The sequence below is a fragment of the Stigmatopora argus genome, chromosome 8 (assembly GCF_051989625.1).
Source record: "Stigmatopora argus isolate UIUO_Sarg chromosome 8, RoL_Sarg_1.0, whole genome shotgun sequence".
In the NCBI taxonomy this organism is placed as follows: domain Eukaryota; kingdom Metazoa; phylum Chordata; class Actinopteri; order Syngnathiformes; family Syngnathidae; genus Stigmatopora; species Stigmatopora argus.
In genome coordinates this window covers 12,265,682-12,283,999 of record NC_135394.1, presented here as the reverse complement: position 1 = coordinate 12,283,999, position 18,318 = coordinate 12,265,682, and the positions used below count along the sequence as shown (strand labels likewise).

Below are 18,318 nucleotides of genomic sequence, written 5' to 3'. Positions count from 1 at the left end.
TTAAAAATAACTATAATTGATCAATATGAGCTGTTTCAACGTGTTTTCTAAAAATATTCAAGTTATTGTTTTGTTTTTAAATCTGTGAATACTTCCGCATGTGTTTGAAACCACGCCCGTTTTGGCAACGGGAGTCGCCCTTTCCACCTGTTGAAACGAGCAAGGAAGATTTAAAAACATCCACAAAAGTTGTCTTGCAGTTTCACCGCTGGCCAAAACTTTATTATAAACCGCAGAAACCGAGTGTGAGTAATAGTTGAGTGAGATTTTATTGCAGCGGGAGTGGTTTGACGATATATTGGATCTGTACAGTATCCGGAAGTCTTACAGGTAAGAGCATGTAAGAATGTCTCAGGTACACCTTTTTATAAAATATAATAATAATAAGTAATGCACTGGCGTTAAAAGGGATGTGATAATTTCTCTAAATTTTAAAGAAGAAAATGTTATTTTTTTAATGTTGTTGTTTTGTTTTATAACGCGAGATAATTTTGACAAACGTGCCGAAAGTGTGGACGGGATGTCAAGTACTGCTTTGATTGTTAGCTTGTAGCATTTTGTATACGTTTTTCTGTTTATCATGTCCTCCTTGTTTAATTGTTTATTAGTTATTGACGGCATCTGTAAAGGTGGGTTGAAAAGTTATTTGAGATATTTGAATGCAACCACGTTTAAGTTCCATCTGCGATGTGAAATTTGCCCGATGTGTTCATTCCACTGTCGCCTTTCTGGTTCGTAAAGTAGTCATGCAAGTTTCTGCTTGGCTCAAACCGAGTTTCATAACAGTTTCGACTCGTACAATCTCCTCCCTGATCACTTGTATGTGTATATTTATTTATTCTATGTGCAACTTCGTATACTTTAACTCAGCGATTGTATCGACATTTTGTGCAGTTATTCCATTTGGTGTCATGGTACTTCATCCTTGGAAAAGTTTATTGCATCTTCTAATGTTTTTTTGTTTTTTAAAATTATTATTATTTTGTCAATCTGATTTTAACTTCATCTTTACAGGGCCAGGGAAGCCTGGGACACTAGTTTTCACTGAATCAAGCATAATTTAAAATATTTTATCAACAGTATGCACAAAAATGGTCAAAATTGAACAAATATTCAACCATTTGAGGTGAATTTGTGATTTTATACATGAGTGGACTGCAAGAATCCTTTTTTAAAAATTGTAGACCAAAGTATAAGCTTCTCTTTAGCCATGTAGTAATCAGACCATCTGTAGCGTCTTACCGATACTTGGGTCCAGAGTCAGGAATTGATGACGACATGTCAACTCAATGTACCTCCAGGCTATTAAAATGCGTCATTGGTATCTTGTCAACGTACCTTGAATTTTATTGCTCGAGTAAGCAGAGCATCAGCAGGAGTGGCGCTGACATCCCTTCCTTGCTTTGATGCAGTACTTGTTTGTACTACAAAGAGCATGCCTTCATTTCAGGGTTATTTAGTGATGGTAGTGCTTGTTGGATTTGTTTACATCACTTGAATGTGCCTTCAAGGAAGGAGTTGAGTTAGTAGCAACTTGTGATTTAGTGCGCGACATCAAACATAGTTGCCGTGCTCTCCAATGATTAAAAGTCAAGATTAGTTAGACCAGTGGTCTGTTAACTATGGTGGTTTATTGACACATCAGTTTATATTATTTACTGTATTTACTAATATACTTAACCTGTCTTTAGCAAACAAGCAAAATCTAAACGAATATGTCTAACAGATATTTTTTGTGTAATAAAATGCCAAGGACTGGAAACTGGATCGCTTGAGTGACATTTTGATGATTCCATCTTTGAAGATGAAAGGCTTTGTGTTTTATAAAATGTAAAAGGACTTGAGGCAGTTGCAAAGGCGACAATAAAAAGGACTTTAGAGGAGAAACAACAACAATTACCGGAGTGAGATGGGCAGACTCGGTCCTCAAATATAAGAGAAAAGTCAAGTAAGGTAAGGTGTTGTGGTTTATGACATCTACTCGGTCGTCAGGAAAATCAGAGTACAAAATGTCCCACTTAGAACTCAAAGCAGAGCTATTATCTTCCTGAAATACTTTCATATTTCAGGATTTTTACTGATTTGCTAAGACATTTAAAATGCATAGCGGTAAATGAATGACTGAAATTTGTGTCTGACTTTTAGATCATATAAAATTAATTGTACTTTTGAACTGCCCTTTTCCAGCCTACTATGCATGTTTTTGTGATGTGAAAGGACACGAGTACCCAGAGAAAGCCCATGCAAACCCTCCATCCTAGAATACTAATTGACTGCTAATCTCAGTCAAAGTGTATTGGAAGTCTTGCACCATCAATGGCAGCCAATGAGTTAAACGGGTATCCAATGAAGGGGTTTAAAAATAAATGTTAAATATTAGCATGACTATTAGTTTGCTCCACTACTTCCTGCATATGCGAAGGTACCCACGAAGCTTTACTAAAGTCAGGAGGCGTTCAATTATTAACAGCCCAGCACTCTCATTCCTCCGTCGTAACCATAGTTGCCGGCGTACTCCAAACCCAGCCTGGTGGGAAAAAGTCTCAAATTGGCTAGAGAAGCCCGCATACCACGGAGAAGGCGGACCACCCCAATAAGAGCAACTGAGCCTGGATTCCTACTTTTTCATTTTGGAATCTTGTTTGCCTGTCGTGTGGTCTTTTTATGGATTTCGTTTGACACGATAAGGTGACACTCGGAGCCCACTCGAGCGGTGGTCGGCGTCATGAACGCGACCCAGCGGATCAAACTAATGAAGCACTTTGGTTCCGTCCCGCCGGAGCCCCCGCCGCCTCTGCTGGTGGTCCCTGTAAGTCAGAGCCCTTTTAACGTTTACCGGAAACTCATTTGCATCCACAAAATGCCAAAGCATTGGATGAAACTTTCATTTTAAAACTACCAAAGTGGAGCAATTTGAAGTTCAAACACCCTTTTGGAAAACAAATTGAAATGATTGGGTAATGATGCCATTGACGGCGATCGATGTCAAATCCAATATTGTCACATTCCAAGTTGGGTATGTTAAAATAACTTATATAAATGGTAGTGCTTCCGAAAAATTGCATGTTACTTATAATATGTAAAGGTTCTATTTCCTTCCGTTTGACTATTTTCAGATGTTGTGGAGACCACTTCCCATCCAAATATACAAATTTTAGCTTTTTGTGATAATTCCTGTATTTATAATGAATTTTTTTCTTGAATAATGCATTTTTGGAGGTGAAAAGACGAAAAAAAAGTCCACTAAATTTTTTGTCCGCACTTGTCTTTTGTTTACATTCGAACAGCTGTTTTGCGGAAGGTGACTATTTCTTTCAGCTGGCAATAGATGGCAGCACCTAACTGACTCTAAACCTTTTTTTTGTTTGTTTCGACAGGGTTTAGGCGCTAACTTCAAAATGTTTTTTGGCATCCGCTGCATTTTTTTTCCATTTCATACCTGTCAACTTATAAGTTGTTCCTCTATTTTATAAGGTTTTTTAATCATTTCAAATTGTGTATACCGTATAATTTTTTTTAAGTACGTTTGTTGTAAACCAATCTCGTTTTACCTATTTCGGCTCTAATCTGGATCGTCTCGTTAACTGGTAGCTGACAAAATCATCACCGTCAACTGCTAATACTGTCATGCTTTAAGCATATGCACGTGCACATTCCCCTTCCAAACAGCGCGTCAGCAAGCAATGTACCAAGACAGTCAAGCCGTCAGCGTCATACAGCGATATCTACAGAATCTTGAATTTAGTGCATAGTGCAAGGGTACTACGTCCACTTTGATGACAATTTTAGACTTTAAAGTGCCCCCTATGTGAGCAAATATGTGCCTCGTTGCATTTGTACGGTTTATTATCACTAAATAAGGGGAATTGCAATCATTAATAAGGGGAGCAATTGGCCGAGGTTGACAGGTATGCTATTTAGACCCGTCACGAGGCTGTTTTAATCTTCGCAAAAATGTGCTTTAAGCAGTCAAAGGCTTACAACCCCCTTGCACTTTTTCGGATTAAAATAAGACTAAGACAATTCTACCAAACGTTTAACATGTAATCAACCTCTCTCTGTTATCGTTTAAATGCCCCCGTGGTCATTGCAGTGGTAGTTCAGTGTTTAATGGAGTGTATCCGAGTCACTGCATGAATGGTCAAAGTGCGTTGGGGGGGCGTAGCTCTTCCCAGGTGTGTCCTCCCTCACCCCCCTCCAATCCTTATATCCCTCCTTCCCACCACAAGCCAGCACCGCTCATATCGCGGCTTTTTTCCCCCTCCGTCCTCTGGGAGCATCAGATTTCAGGACCTGGACGAGCCGGCTTCTATTGTGGTTGCGCGTGGAATATGATCATCCACCTGTGTCTTTGCGTCGTCGTCGTTGTCAGGCTCGGCGATCCCTAGTGGGAAATGGAAGTGAGGTTCAAAGACCAAGAGGTGAGCGCAGGCAGTAAAACGGCAGCTTGATGTGACCTGTTGGGGGTTTTGGATTTAAATTGATAGGCTTGAATTTAGTTGGAGTTGTTACATTGAGGGAATATGGGAATTGAGGTATTGTTTTTTTAGTATTGGTTTGTGCTTATGGAATGAGGGCTGTGTTGTCTTGTGAACTTTGCTACTGCTTTCATTCTTGAGCGCATATTTAGGATATTTTGTATAATTTTGATAAGAACCACTAGTGCTTGAACTTTTTCCAGGTCAGGCAAAGAGTTACATAAAGAGGGTGTGTTGATTTTTATCTGTAATTAGTTTTATTAACCATGTTAAAGGTTAGTTCGTTTCTTTTATTTTCTCTTGTAATGCCATTTTTACTCATGTTATCTATTCGCTAAGTTATTGTATTTCATTGTATTATTGGGGTTTTATTTTCAATGTAATTTTTATTATTTCACTCCTTTCATATTGTATTTTAATTTATGATAAAATTTGCAATTTTTTCAATTCATCCCGTTTTTTATTTTTCATTTCAGTTTAATTTAATTCCAAGAGAAGTATGAACTTATTTTCTATTCATTTATTAGCAACGTCTGTTATTTTCAATTTAATTAGAAGTTAATTTCACTTCATTTCTATTGATTATTTTAAAGTAATTTGTGGCTTTTTTTTTATTTTTTATCTTATGATTTATTTTAGTGTAATGTTAATGTATTTTAAGGTAAGATTTTTTTCCTTGCAATTCTTTCCTCATTTTTCCCTTTTGGGAAAGCCTATATTTCAATATCATTTTTATCATTTCTCAGCAATTTATTTTATGTTTTTCTTGCTTTTTGAATTTACAGCACTCAGAAAAGAACAAATTCCCAAAAATATGCAAGTAGGCTTCTAGGATGTATTCAATAATATAAGTTTTAAACAAGGGCCTTAAAAATAAGTCAGTGCGGGGGAAAGGGGACTTTTTCAGGTTAAACAGTCAGGTCATTTTATTGGTGTTTAGGTTGATGATTAACTTGCTGTCATACAAATGTCCTACTGTTAGCACTCACTGATCTCACATCCCACAGCACATTTTTCCTACCCCGACCTTGTCCACTGCACAAATATTCACATTCACCATACCAACTGACGTGTCATTTCTTCAAAGGTTGACAATTTAGAATACTGCAGGTCGTCTTTGCTTCGTTGACAAAAGCTGGCAGTACTCGTTTCCCTCTGGAATGCGTCCTCCTAACGCTCGACTCGCTTTAATTTTCATGCTAGGGAAGAAAAGTATGTGGAAATGTGACTGTGTCAGTCAGTAAAAAGTAGGCTACACGTTTACTGATTCTGATTATAGACTCATGTTTAGGATATAAAAGCCTCTTTTACCGATTTTTTTTTTTGTAGGGTGCTGAAAGTGTTACCACCTTCGAGAAGTATTAAGTATTGAAGTATGACACAATTAATGTGTCCAATATACTGTTTAGCAGTTTCAAGTAAATCACAAACATTCTGGACAAACATCAACCAAGGCTTAATTAACCCTTATGACCAATTTATGCATCAAAGTGCAAAAAAAATCGGACTTCCACGATAGGTCACCAAGATAAAAAAATGGTGGGCAGGGCTTCAAAACATTGAATTTTCCACTCTGCAAAGTGCAACTAAAACATAGTAAAACTTTTAAGATGCAATACTGGGTTACATTTTTAGAGAGCATTTTTTTGTGCTTACTGTCCAGTAAAACAAACTCTTGAGGGGTTCAATGTTGAAGATATTTACAATAATGAGCCTTAGGTGTTTCTACACACACACACACACATGCACGCGCGTATACACACACCCCCCCGCCACCATACTGGTCCATCCAGATAAACACAAATAAGTGTGTGCCGTGTTCAGGCTGCGCCGTACGCATTCTTCCGGCTTCTCTGGAACGCCACGTAAGGTGTATTCGCAGAAAAATAGCAAATCCCAAAATGTAGCTTTTCTTGTTATTGTCACATTTTGTACATTTGTCCTGTGTTTTGTTTTTTTCCCAGAAATCAGGCATGGAGGAGCTGACAATATGGGAGCAGCACACAATAACGCTGAACAAAGTGAGTTCCTGTTTCTTACTCTATGGAACTATGTCGTAGTAGAAGACGTGTCAAGAGGGCAGAGTTGCTGTTTTGCAAGATTAATTTGGCCTGGGAATCACAAACCAATATACGATAACCATGTCACGGAACCTATTTTCCCTACAATGTCATGTTATTGTATTGAATAATGTATTGGTCTTGCAGTTCTTTTGAAGGTTTAGGCAAAAACTGTGCTAAAATGGACCTTGCGACAGGCGTGACAGTGATATTTGCAGATTATGTAGTGGTCCCGTATCATTATAGTCGATGGACAATTACCAACTGTGGGTTTGTCTGCACAACAGTCAGCTTGAATTTCAAGCGACACACCCTAGCACAGGAGTCCATTCGTCGCCGACGCATACCAGCTGAGCTGGAATGCGCCCCCTCTGTCAGCTGCGTTTACCTGCTTGCATACTTTTCTCCTGTCTGCCCACCTTCATTCCAATCTCTATTAATGGCAGGATTCCAAATTGGGTTTTGGCTTTGCCCTATCTGGAGGCAAGGATAAGGCGTATCTGGACAACGGGGATTCTGCCGTGATCGTGTCTGACGTGCTGCCTAATGGACCCGCCATGGGACGCTTGTTGTAAGTGATAACTCATTGATAACTCTTTGATTACTCTTTGATTACTCTTTGATTACTCATTGGTAACTCATTGATTACTCTTGATAACTCATTGATTACTCTTAATAACTCATTGATTACTCATTGATTACTCATTGATTTCTCATTGGTAACTCTTTGATAACTCTTTGATACCTCATTGGCTGCCTTTGTTACCAAAAGAGGTCTGTTTGTTGTTTAATGTTTATTGAAATCTCCCAAAAAATTATGACAAAAAACTGTCAATATTTACTTTTGGAGATTTTAGTGACATTATACCGAACCCCTCTTTAAAATAAAATAACGACAATGTGGCCCACAACACAAATCAGTTTGACACCGCTGCCTTAAAGAATTTTAAGAACAATATGACTATATGAATAGAATAAACCAAAGTAACATAAAACTCAACAATAAAAATACACCAAATACACTTTTTAAAAAGTTTTTTTTTATTAACGCTTTTAATTTATTAAGCGAGAGAGAGAGAGAGAGATTTTAATATATAGTTTCCCTCGTCCTCTGTCAGTATGTCCAAACATTCGATTTTTCCCTTTGCAGCAACAAAGACCAGATTGTCATGGTCAATGGGGAATCCATGGACAACGTCCATTCCAACTTCCCCATTCAGGTCCTCAAGTCATGCGGCAAGACGGCAAACATTGTGAGTATTTGAAAATGCTGGCATCGTGTTGGCATATTATTGCAAAATCTTCCATGATCCCAGCAAGATGTCTGTCACAATTAAAACCAGGACACGTTTTCCACGCGCCTTGCTTTCAGACTGTGAAACGTCCTCGGAAAATCCAGATTCCCGCCACGACCGGGCCGACTCGGGCCGCCTCCCACTCTAATCTGTTGGACCAAGATCCGCCGAGGAGAACGCGACGCTACTCGGATGCCAGCGACAACAGGGACGCCGGCCGCTACCGCATGCGGGCGCGCAGCTCCTCGCCCGATCGCAACGGCTATGGAGGAGCGGTGCCCTTGATGTCGTCGGGGTACAAGAGGCTACCCCAACATGATGTTGTGGACAAGCCCCTCAGAACAACTCTGGTTAAAAAGAAAATTTCAGATGGTGAGTTTAAGCAAAATCTTACTGTGTAGTATAAATCATTCCAGAATTCGAGGGCATTTTGGCTTACAAGTTCTTGAAAAATGAGCCTTTGCTACTCTTCTTTTTTTCCCCTGCTACATATTGCAGAGTAATAGGTAATAAATTAGTGAAATTTTATATAGCTCAATTTACAGATCATTGTTGAGGTTTTTTTTATTTCTTGATTTTTCTGATATTTACAGTTATTGGCAAAATAGCAGGTTTGCAAATCCATACTAGTCGCTTTTTGTCTGAAATACGTAGAAGCTAACTATTACTGCTAATCAAGAAAAAAAGGCTTATTTGGGGACACGCATTCCTTGAATGATAATTCATATTTGACATATGTTTTTTGAAACAAACCCTCCTACAATTTCATAGGAAGCTTGGAAACAAAAAATATCAAAATAATGGCATTTACATGTTATTGTTTTAACTGTTTTATTTGAGATGTAATTTGACAAGAGATAACTGGGATTTGAGGAGATTTATATTTGGCTATTATATAAAACTGGGATGTGAATTGTGAAGAAAGTTCAGGAAATATATCAAAAATAAAAATATGATATATTATTTGTTGTTGAGGGGGTAAAGTGGTGAGTAAATATTTTAGGGGGATTGCACTACTTCTCACAATTAGTTAGTTTCCAGTATAAAACAAAAACTGCATATTTTACTTGAAAATTGGTAGGGAAAACCTCTTTTAAGGGGTTACTCTAAAACTGTAATGCTCCTGTTGTAGAGTACGGCTTGAAGCTGGGAAGTCAGATATTCATCAAGCATATGACCGAAACGGGCCTGGCGGCAAAGGAAGGCACCCTCCAAGAAGGCGATCTGATTTTAAAGGTACCGCTGTCTAAAAGCAACCCGTTTTTCCACCGCGATTCCCTTTTGGTCACACCCACGTTGCTCTCCCTCCCGCCAGATCAACGGCATGACCACGGAAAACCTCTCCCTGTTAGAGACCAAGCACCTGGTGGAGAAGAGCCGCGGTAAACTGACCATGACGGTGCTACGCGACCATCGGAAGTTCCTGGTTAGCATCCCCGAGGTGGAGGACAGCGCCCCCAACAGCGAGGATGAGCGGCGGCGGAGACGCAGCAGCTCCGAGATGGAGGGTGAGACCAAGTGTTGACCGGCAGTTTAAGTCTTTTTTTCCCTCATTTTGGTGCGTTCCGGTTTAGACATTTCAGACCTGGATGATCGCTCGCATTCCTACAGAACGTCTCGCCAGCCCACAAGAGAGAAACGGACGCACAGGTACGTCAGCCATATGACCGAAAGCACACGTTTGTGTAGCCGGAGGCGCCCAACTCATTTTTCCACACTTTGTATTTTTGCTTTATATTTAGAAGGTCATTTTGTCTGTCCTCAAGTTCGAGCTCTTACAATTATTTAGCAAATTTACTGTTACAGTAGTCGATTCATCGTTTGGAATGAAGAACACATTTTTTTTAACTTCTTGAATGCAATTTTCTTTTTATTTTAATGTAGATACATTTTTTACTATGATATTTTTCTTTTTGAATACTTTTTATTTTTAGTTGTTGTTTTTTAAAATTAAAAATAACACTTTTTGAGTCAACATTTAGTTTTAATCACAAGAAACTCAAAGGAACAGTAAATATTCTATTTTCTATCTTTAAAAAAATGTTATGAAGCTTTCAGTTTTCATCGATTTTTTTGTTTTCCGTTTTTCTATTGAAAAAAAATACTGCAAACTGCAAAAATTCTCCTTAGAAATGTTAAATAAAAGAAATAATGAATTTTTGAGGCATTTAGGTCTACTGTTTTATGAATTTTAGTACAGTATTGTAAAAATGTGATTGTTTTTCTTCAACACCAGGACAAGAGCAGAACTTCCTTCTTTGGTGGTCAAATCAAGGGATCCTTCTCCCGTGCGCTCCACTTTACCTCGACCCCCCTTGAGAGTCTACCCATCCCGCCAAGGTCAGTCCCGCCGAAACTGACCGTCACATCCGTTCCTCAACCGACGTGTGGTTTCTCTCAGCTCGATCTGACTCGGAGTCGGACCGCGGCGCCTCGCCGCCTCCCATCAGGACAGATAGTCTCAGCCATTCCAGCAAATACAAGTACACAATATACGGTTTTGCATGATTTGTGTGAAATGGTGCGTCTGTGTTTAGATTTAAAACAAACAAACAATTGCAGAAGCTTGTCTGGATTGTCCACCCTGCCCAACCCAAAGTCCTCCCCGGCCGTTCACAACTGGTCGTCGTCCAGGCCCACCTCGTCGTCCTCGCGGCCTCGAAAGCCCGTTTCGGACTCGGACTCCAGCGGTTCGCCCCGAGGAAGCCCCAGCAGATATAAGTAAGTTGTGACTGATATTCAAGAGGATTGTAAGTTAAAAAATATAAAAAATACAAAAAAAAATAGCCCAGCAGTTCTGGTTCTGATTGATTTCCTTGTTGACAGCCCAAGAGTTCTTCCTTCTGCAATGTCCCACACTAGCCTGAGATCTTCCCCAATTTTGGTGCGCCAGGAGACCCCAAGGAGGGTCAATTCTCCCTTGAGAATCCCACCCCCAGGTTAGTACTTTCTAACATTTAGGGAAACATATTTTAGGGTAGAAAATGTCAAAGTGATTCTAAATCTAAGAATGGAGAAGGAATTGGCCTTCTGGAATGTTGCTTTTGACCAAATCAACTATGCTAACATTGCAACATCAGATGAAAGTGAGCAAAATATTATTTACGCTTGAGTCCAGCAAACCGCATTCCTCGTAACTCCCGATGTCTGCCATCCTCCACAGACTCCGAGTCAGAGTCGGACGGCAGCTCGGCGCCTCCTCGGAGGCGGAGCACCACCTACAGTCAGGACTCGTACAACAGCAGCAGATACAGGTACACATGAAGACGCCGTCCCCTCCTAACCCCACCTCAACACCCTCCTGGGCAACTCACCCAACAAGGCTTTTATTTTTATGGCTTTTTCTTTGATTCAGACTTTTTTTTTAAGTTACAAAAAGGCTACATCCTACATATCTTGTCCTTGTTTTTTATTTTTCGCATGCGTGTCTGATTGGATTGTAGCCCATTTGAAAATGGTGTCATTTTGGGTTGTATCATTGTGTGTTTAGCACTGAAATAAAAAGTGACTTTCATTGAACATGTCCCTCTCCATTATGTGGCCAAGTGCTCATAAAATAGAAGATGCTACCATGCGATACATTTTAAATTATCAATAGTCATCACAAAGCGGTCAAAGAGAGGAATCCCCTCAGAGACGCAAAGGTGAATATTCCCTCATTCGTAATACTATTAGGCACATGCCCAACCCACCCCGTCCTTCCAAATGTAACCGAGACTTGTCTTCCTCCTCCCTCACTCCCGCCTCCCTCTCGTCTTTTGCAGAGCTGTGACGGACGTGAACGCGCAACCGGAAACGGGTCGGGAAAGTGTCTCCGGTATCCCGGTCGGCGGAGGCCCGCGCCGAGGTGAGTTAAAAGAAATGCTTAAAAAAGAGCAGTTTGATAGTTTACGGATAACTAGTTTTCTTTCGATTAGTCCACTGATCTGGTCATAAATCTTGTTTTTTAAATCTACTTTTACTCTGATCCTAACATGTTTTTTTATCTACTATTACTCTAGTCTTAACATGTTTTTTTACCCACTCTGGTCTTAAAAAGTTAGACTGTGAATATTATATAAATATGTATGTGTCATTGTTTTCCATTGCTTTCCTCAAGTACTACAAAATAAAATTAAGGAAAACAAAAATAGTTAAATTTTTTAACTACTCAACTTTTAGATCATTTAGAAAAATTCAAATGATTAACTAACCATCAAAATTGATTAATTTGATAAAATGTTGTTAAGTAGTCGATTAATCGTGTGAATGCTCACCATCTCTTGTCTATTTTTTGTTAGTGAAACAATGTTTGAAATTGATTTTGGTAAATGCATCACTGATAATAAAATGTGAATGCCTACAGTTCCATCCAAGTCGGATTCAGAGGCCAGTTATACGTCCGTCCCTCGCAGACACTCCACAGACAGTGACAAGTCCGAACAAGCCAGAAACAGATACAGGTGGGACTTTTCACTCATAAATCTTTAATTATTATTTTAACGAGAAAACATTAACCTTGCTTGTCTTCCCCCAAAAATGAATGAATACTTGCTTCATTATTAAGGCCGCTCAGTGGGCTCAAATGGCAAGGAAAAAAAGTACTAGTGCCTTTATAGTCTGAGAATTACAGTCAACTTCCTGCCTTCTGCCGAAACAACCAGTTTAGTCAAACTACTAATTCACTATAATGTGATTAAACTAATGGAATTCTATTTAGAGTCCTTCCTGAGGCAAAGCCATCTAATGAAGTCGTGAAATCAGAAGCACCTCGTCGGATTCCGTTGCCTGTCCACCCAGTACCTGATGGTGAGTGCGTTTTAAGAAAACTGTGTGTGTATTATGATGGTTTGTGAGTAAGAAAGAGTACATGCGTGATCCTTTTCTACATTATTCAGATTCCTCAGACTCCGACGAACTGTCCCACCTCCGAAGGTCAGGCAGCTCGGATCGTGCGGAGAGTAGACGCGGGTAAAATGGATCTAAAAAGCACTGGATCGCTAAAAACTCAAAGAATTGTAACTTCATCAACGACTCCCGTCTTGCAGCGCTCGTGATGCGGCGCAAAATAGCGGCACCATGAGGTCCGGAATCTCCGTGAAGAGCAAGCCGTCAGTCAGAGGTAAGAACTGTGTTTCAGTTTTTTGTTTGTTGTTCAGAGGAATGAATGATTTTCACATTTTACACATTTTTATGATCATTTAACAACACAGCTTCTGCTACTGCCAAACCAGTGGAAGAACCCATCTACTCTTTACCTCCAGATTCATACCCAACAAGCCACCCAGGGTGAGTCTTCTCAGGTCTCAACGTCCTGCCCACCCCCCGAAGACTGCGATCAAACCGTGCTGTTGTGTTTGCGGTTTTCAAGGTACAGCTCAGACATGCAAACCGTGTCGTTCATCAAGGAAAGCAGTGTTGGCCTGAGGCTGGTGGGCGGCAACGACGTGGGTATCTTTGTGGGAGGGGTGCAACCAAACAGCCCCGCCTACGAACGGGGGATGCAAGAGGGTGACCAGATCTTAAAGGTGATGGTGGCAAACCAAATGTTATTTCCAAGAAGCATTACGCAACCCAAACGTATTGACGCCACAAGTAATCCAAGACTGCAACGATTACTAGACAACTTTTTAATTATGAAACTTTTCAACCTCTTAAATGCAAACATTTTTAAATGTATTTTGATAAATGTACACGCAGCTCTATACATTTTTCCTTTAGAATTTAAGGTCATTCAAAAATCTTTTTCCATTACCAAAACAATTTGTCCAATTTCTATCATACTTTTATCAATTTTAACCAAATGTTTAAAAAGACCTCAAGTTGATTTAGAGCAGCAAAAAAAATCACAATTGTGCTGAAAATACACAAATATCCAAGTCGCCATATTGGATACCAATACTGAGACTCAGACAGAATCCCAATAAAATACTACTTCTCTTCCATCATCACAGGTGAATAACACCGATTTCAGCCATTTCAATCGAGAGGAGGCGGCAAATTTCCTGCTTAACATCAAGAGAGGAGAAAAAGTGGACATCAGCACTCAGCACAAGATGGACAGTAAGTCCAGTAGGACGACAGCGGTGAACACCTGCCTCCAATTTCCTTCACATATGTTGGATTTTCCCCCCCAATTCAGTCTATAAAAAGATCCTCAAGTCCAATCTAGGGGACAACTTCTACATACGCACGCACTACGACCACGAGACCGATCACCCCATTGGGCTGAACTTCACGCGAGGAGTCGTGTTCAGGGTGGTGGACACCATGCATCGCGGAAAGCTTGGCAACTGGTTGGCCATTCGCATGGGCAACGACCTGCACGAGCTGGATAAAGGCACCATTCCAAACCAGACCAGGTGAACTACTCGCTTCTCCAAGGGAAAATGCTACTCATCCTATTCACAAGTCAACTGCAGTTGTGTTGACAACTTTGAACAAAGTCACATTAAATCTGCAATACAAATTAATACACGTTTTCCCAAAGCAAAATCTCATTTTAAACACAACTCAAAATGACATTGCAACACGTTATTTTAAAATGACTAACGAATCTACGCAAGTCAATTTTACTCATCAGTAATTGCATGGAGTTTTTCTGCTCACGCGTTCGAAGGCGCTAAAATGCTTCTTCATATTATATAGCTTATCATATTAATTAGATTGAAGATGCTGGTTTCCATTGTAGATTAATTTCAAGGTTTAATTGTTGAAAGTCATCAAAACAGTTAATTCTTAAATTGGTGAATTTTGTCAAAAGTAACCCAAGTTTGGTTTGCCCAATCTGGCAACCCTATTTGAAAACGGCAAATCCAGAAACGGTTCATAATTTGTGGAAAAAATGTTTTTTAACTCTAATATCTGCATCTGTTTTTTTTTTTTGGTTGAGACTTTTTTCAATAGCATATACAAGTCCAAATTTAAAATTACCAAGCATTTGTCGCAACAACATTTTGGATTTCATTGTAACGTTGGTGCGCCGGCTGTCCTTCAGGGCGGAAGTGCTGGCCACTCAAGAGCAAACCCAGAGGGCGAGCGGCGAGAGACCCATATCTGGGCCTCGGGCAGAATTCTGGAAACTACGAGGCCTCAGGGGGAACAAAAAGAATGAAAAGAACACCCGGCGTACACGGGATGACCTCTTGCAGCTGACTATTCAAGGCAAATTCCCAGCTTACGAGAGGGTCCTCCTCAGAGAAGCTAATTTCAAGCGGCCCATCGTTATTCTGGGACCTCTGAACGATATCGCCATGGAAAAGCTGGCCAAAGAGATACCGGATGAATACGAAGTGGCTGGTTAGTTGACTTTTTTGTTTTACGACTTTTTGGATACTTTAACGCAGTGTTTTTTTTTGTTTTTTGTTTTTTAAATGTGATCATTTATCTAATGTTTGTTTTCATCAGAGATGGTTCCTCGCAGCGGGGGTGGCGACAGCACCTCAACGGTCATCAAACTTGACACTGTGCGGAAGATAGCTGAGAAGGTGAGATAAACGTGTATCAATTTGAAAATACATTTAGTATTTGTAATATCTATGACCCCTACATGATGAGAAACAAATATGTATGGGTGCTTTTACTTCTAAGACTTAGAGTTCCTACTATTGAGTCCTTTATAGTATTGCCAAATACGCTTTAGTGTATAAAATACAATTGAAACATTTTTCAATGGTTTATATATTAATTTAGGCATATCAACCAAATACTAAAATACAGTATAATTTAGTTATCTTTGTGCAGATCTCCAAATCAACTTAATATTTAGAACTCAAACTCATTTTTGTTCATGAAACAAAACTCCTCAAATCAGTTAAGCTTTATTTACAAAGATGAGAAAAAAGCAGACTAAACAATACCTTGTTCTCAATAACAAGGTTTATTAAAAAAGAATTATAAGCCATATTCTTACTATTAATCATAACATTTTTGTACATATTGTTATGAATAAATGAAAAGTTAATACAATAAAATGAATAAAGACAAATACCGTCAAGTTTTTTTAAAGTCATGCACCGGTGACCAATGGCAGCTCACTTTGGATTCCCATTGCGTTGCCAGGACAAGCACCCTCTTCTGGACATAACACCCACCGCCGTGGAGAGACTCAACTACATTCAATACCACCCCATGGTGATCTTCCTGGACCCGCACAGCCGCAAGGACGTCAAGACCATGAGGCAGCGCTACAGCCCCGACTCCAACAAGAGCTCCAGGCGCCTCTTCTCGCAGGCTCTCAAACTCAGGAAAGACTACAGTCATCTTTTCTCAGGTACTGTGCATCCATCAAACACATCACGTGCATGTAAAAAAATAATTATAATAATAATATTAAGTGTAAGACTTGTTGCTTTGTTCATCCAGCACGTGTTGACTTGCAGCCTGGTTCCAATAAATGGTACCAGGCTCTGAAGGACAAGATTCGTCACCAACAGTCCAAACCAGTCTGGGTTTCTGAAGTCACGGTAAGGGGAATAGCAAATAGCATTTCTTACACATATTTTTTTTAATCGTTTAATAAGGGGAATTACAATCATTGATAAGGGGAGCAATTGCTGAAGTTGACAGGTATGAAAATGTTCGCATGCCTCGTGGCATAACACAAAATGGTCACCGTGAGGCACTACTTTTTCACTAATGAATTTTTGTTCAGTAAAACCTACGCAAGAAATCCAACGTTTCTTCGGTGTGGATCTTTTGTTTAGCTGGAGAGCGGTGGAGAACAGGACCTGGATGCGCTGGATCAAACTCAGTCCGACTACCTCAGCGCCGCCAGCGACCTGGAGGACACTGACGGCGAGGGATTCACGGACGGGGAGGCCTACACGGACAACGAAGAACTCGAGGAAGCCTACCCGGGTCAGGCCGCGGCTAAAGGCCCCAGGCCGTCCGGCGCCGCCCTGGCTCGCTCGTCCGAGCCCGCCTGGGCCCACCGCGACACGGACGAAGACGCGGAAGCAGCGGACAACGAGCCTTACGATCAAGTGTACTCGCCTGGCAGAGAAATCCCGCCTCTGATGGACGTGCCGGAGCCCGCCACGATCCGCCGCCAGAGCCGCAGCCCACCTCTGCGTCACTGGGACGACGTTCCGTCAGTCCGCAGTTTTTCCGACTCCGACTTCAACCACCTGGACGGGCTTTCTCCCTCCACTCTTTCGGATGGACCTCCGGATTTTATCGCCCCCGAACCATCGACGCGGTATTCTTACACCGAGCAATCTTACGCGAACCAAGAGCCCGAGAGTCCCCAACAAGCTAGTTTGTTTGCTATTCAGGACAAACTACAGCAGGTAATGTGGCTTTTCTTAGTCACTTGTAATCATTTTTTTTACTTAAGTCAACAATGTCCAAACAATTCATCGGCCATTAAAAGTTTAAAAAATAGATTGATTTGATAATCGAGTGCTGCAGTTGTGACAAAAATTGTAGCAGTAATCCATCACAACCGGGGTACAAAGAGGACTTTGACACTTTGATGGTATTGATGGATACTTTTCTGAAAATCTTCATGTCAAACCCAACGTGTTGTTCTTTTTCAGGCTCGACGGGCAGAGCCGCAGACCCAAACAGAAGAGAAAAAGGCCCTCCAATTCATTGTGTAAGACTCACCAAGATCAGTTTTGAAGGGTTAAAAAAGTTGAGATGCAGGTTTTTGACAAATGCATCTCCTGAATTTTTCCAGGGTGGCACAACACGAAGCGGTTCAGGTCAGACGATCGCACATTCGAGGGGGCATGAACAGCTCCGACGAGGACGAAGACAACGAGGATGAAGACATGGACTGGGGGCCGGCGACAGAACTCTAGACGAGCTACGTGCGAGACATTCCAGTTCATCGATCAAAGAAAGAAAACACTCCAACGGACTGTTTCATTAGTTAACATTTGCATATCCTTTTATGAGTCGACGCAACTAACAAAATTCCTTTCTGTCCTCACTGCATGCTTGTGAATTGTCTCAAATCATTTTAAATGACAGTTGGTCTTTAGAAACTGTGTATTAAGACTTTTTCTATTTGGGGATTAGGATCAAAGCACAAATAAAACCTCAGAGGATCTGTTGTGTTAATACTGAGCATCCTATCAAATACATATTAACATTTGATTGGTGCTTCGGAATTGTATAAATATGCGTAGTGTGGCCAGGAAAGGTAAAACTCATCTTTGTAAGACTGAACTTTACAATGAGATTGTTATGCATTTTTTTTCTATTACATTCCACCATGACTGTTTTATTGTTGTTAAACATTTTTTTCTTTTTTAAAATAAACTGATTTTCTAATTTTATTAGTTTTGTTTTTTCCAAGGTGCCATAATAGTAATTTTGATGAAGTGTGGGTGGGGATTATTAGTTTAGAGAAATTGTAATAGAATTAATAAGCCTTTTTCTCTGTGTTCCAGCAAAAAATTCGCCGGATTCAGAAGAAACATTTGGATTAAAAAAGGTCACTTCCTGCAAAAAACAAATATACCATATACTAATTTATAATTGATCATTATGGCTGGT

General features: G+C 40.2%; 1 protein-coding gene across 6 annotated transcripts; it reads left to right on the top strand.

The window, feature by feature from the left end:
* The first annotated feature begins 106 nt into the window (after positions 1-106).
* Positions 107-18,098, top strand: tjp3 (tight junction protein 3). Of its 6 annotated transcripts, none has more exons than XM_077606618.1 (29): positions 107-330; positions 6,443-6,499; positions 6,985-7,109; positions 7,689-7,791; positions 7,911-8,205; positions 8,966-9,069; positions 9,149-9,341; positions 9,408-9,483; positions 10,070-10,173; positions 10,235-10,316; positions 10,396-10,554; positions 10,660-10,772; positions 10,997-11,087; positions 11,598-11,680; positions 12,179-12,275; positions 12,533-12,621; positions 12,711-12,783; positions 12,861-12,934; positions 13,026-13,101; positions 13,184-13,340; positions 13,767-13,875; positions 13,955-14,174; positions 14,810-15,111; positions 15,220-15,299; positions 15,874-16,084; positions 16,177-16,277; positions 16,518-17,102; positions 17,352-17,410; positions 17,495-18,098. In XM_077606618.1, exons 2-29 carry the CDS (start codon positions 6,452-6,454, stop codon positions 17,616-17,618), a joined length of 3,933 nt encoding a protein of 1,310 aa, XP_077462744.1. In that variant the 5' UTR covers positions 107-330; positions 6,443-6,451; the 3' UTR covers positions 17,619-18,098. The 6 variants fall into 6 exon arrangements, with proteins under 6 accessions (XP_077462744.1, XP_077462745.1, XP_077462746.1 ...); XM_077606619.1 differs by lacking the exon at positions 107-330 and adding an exon at positions 449-629; XM_077606620.1 differs by lacking the exon at positions 107-330 and adding an exon at positions 1,824-1,953.
* The last annotated feature ends 220 nt before the right edge of the window (positions 18,099-18,318 follow it).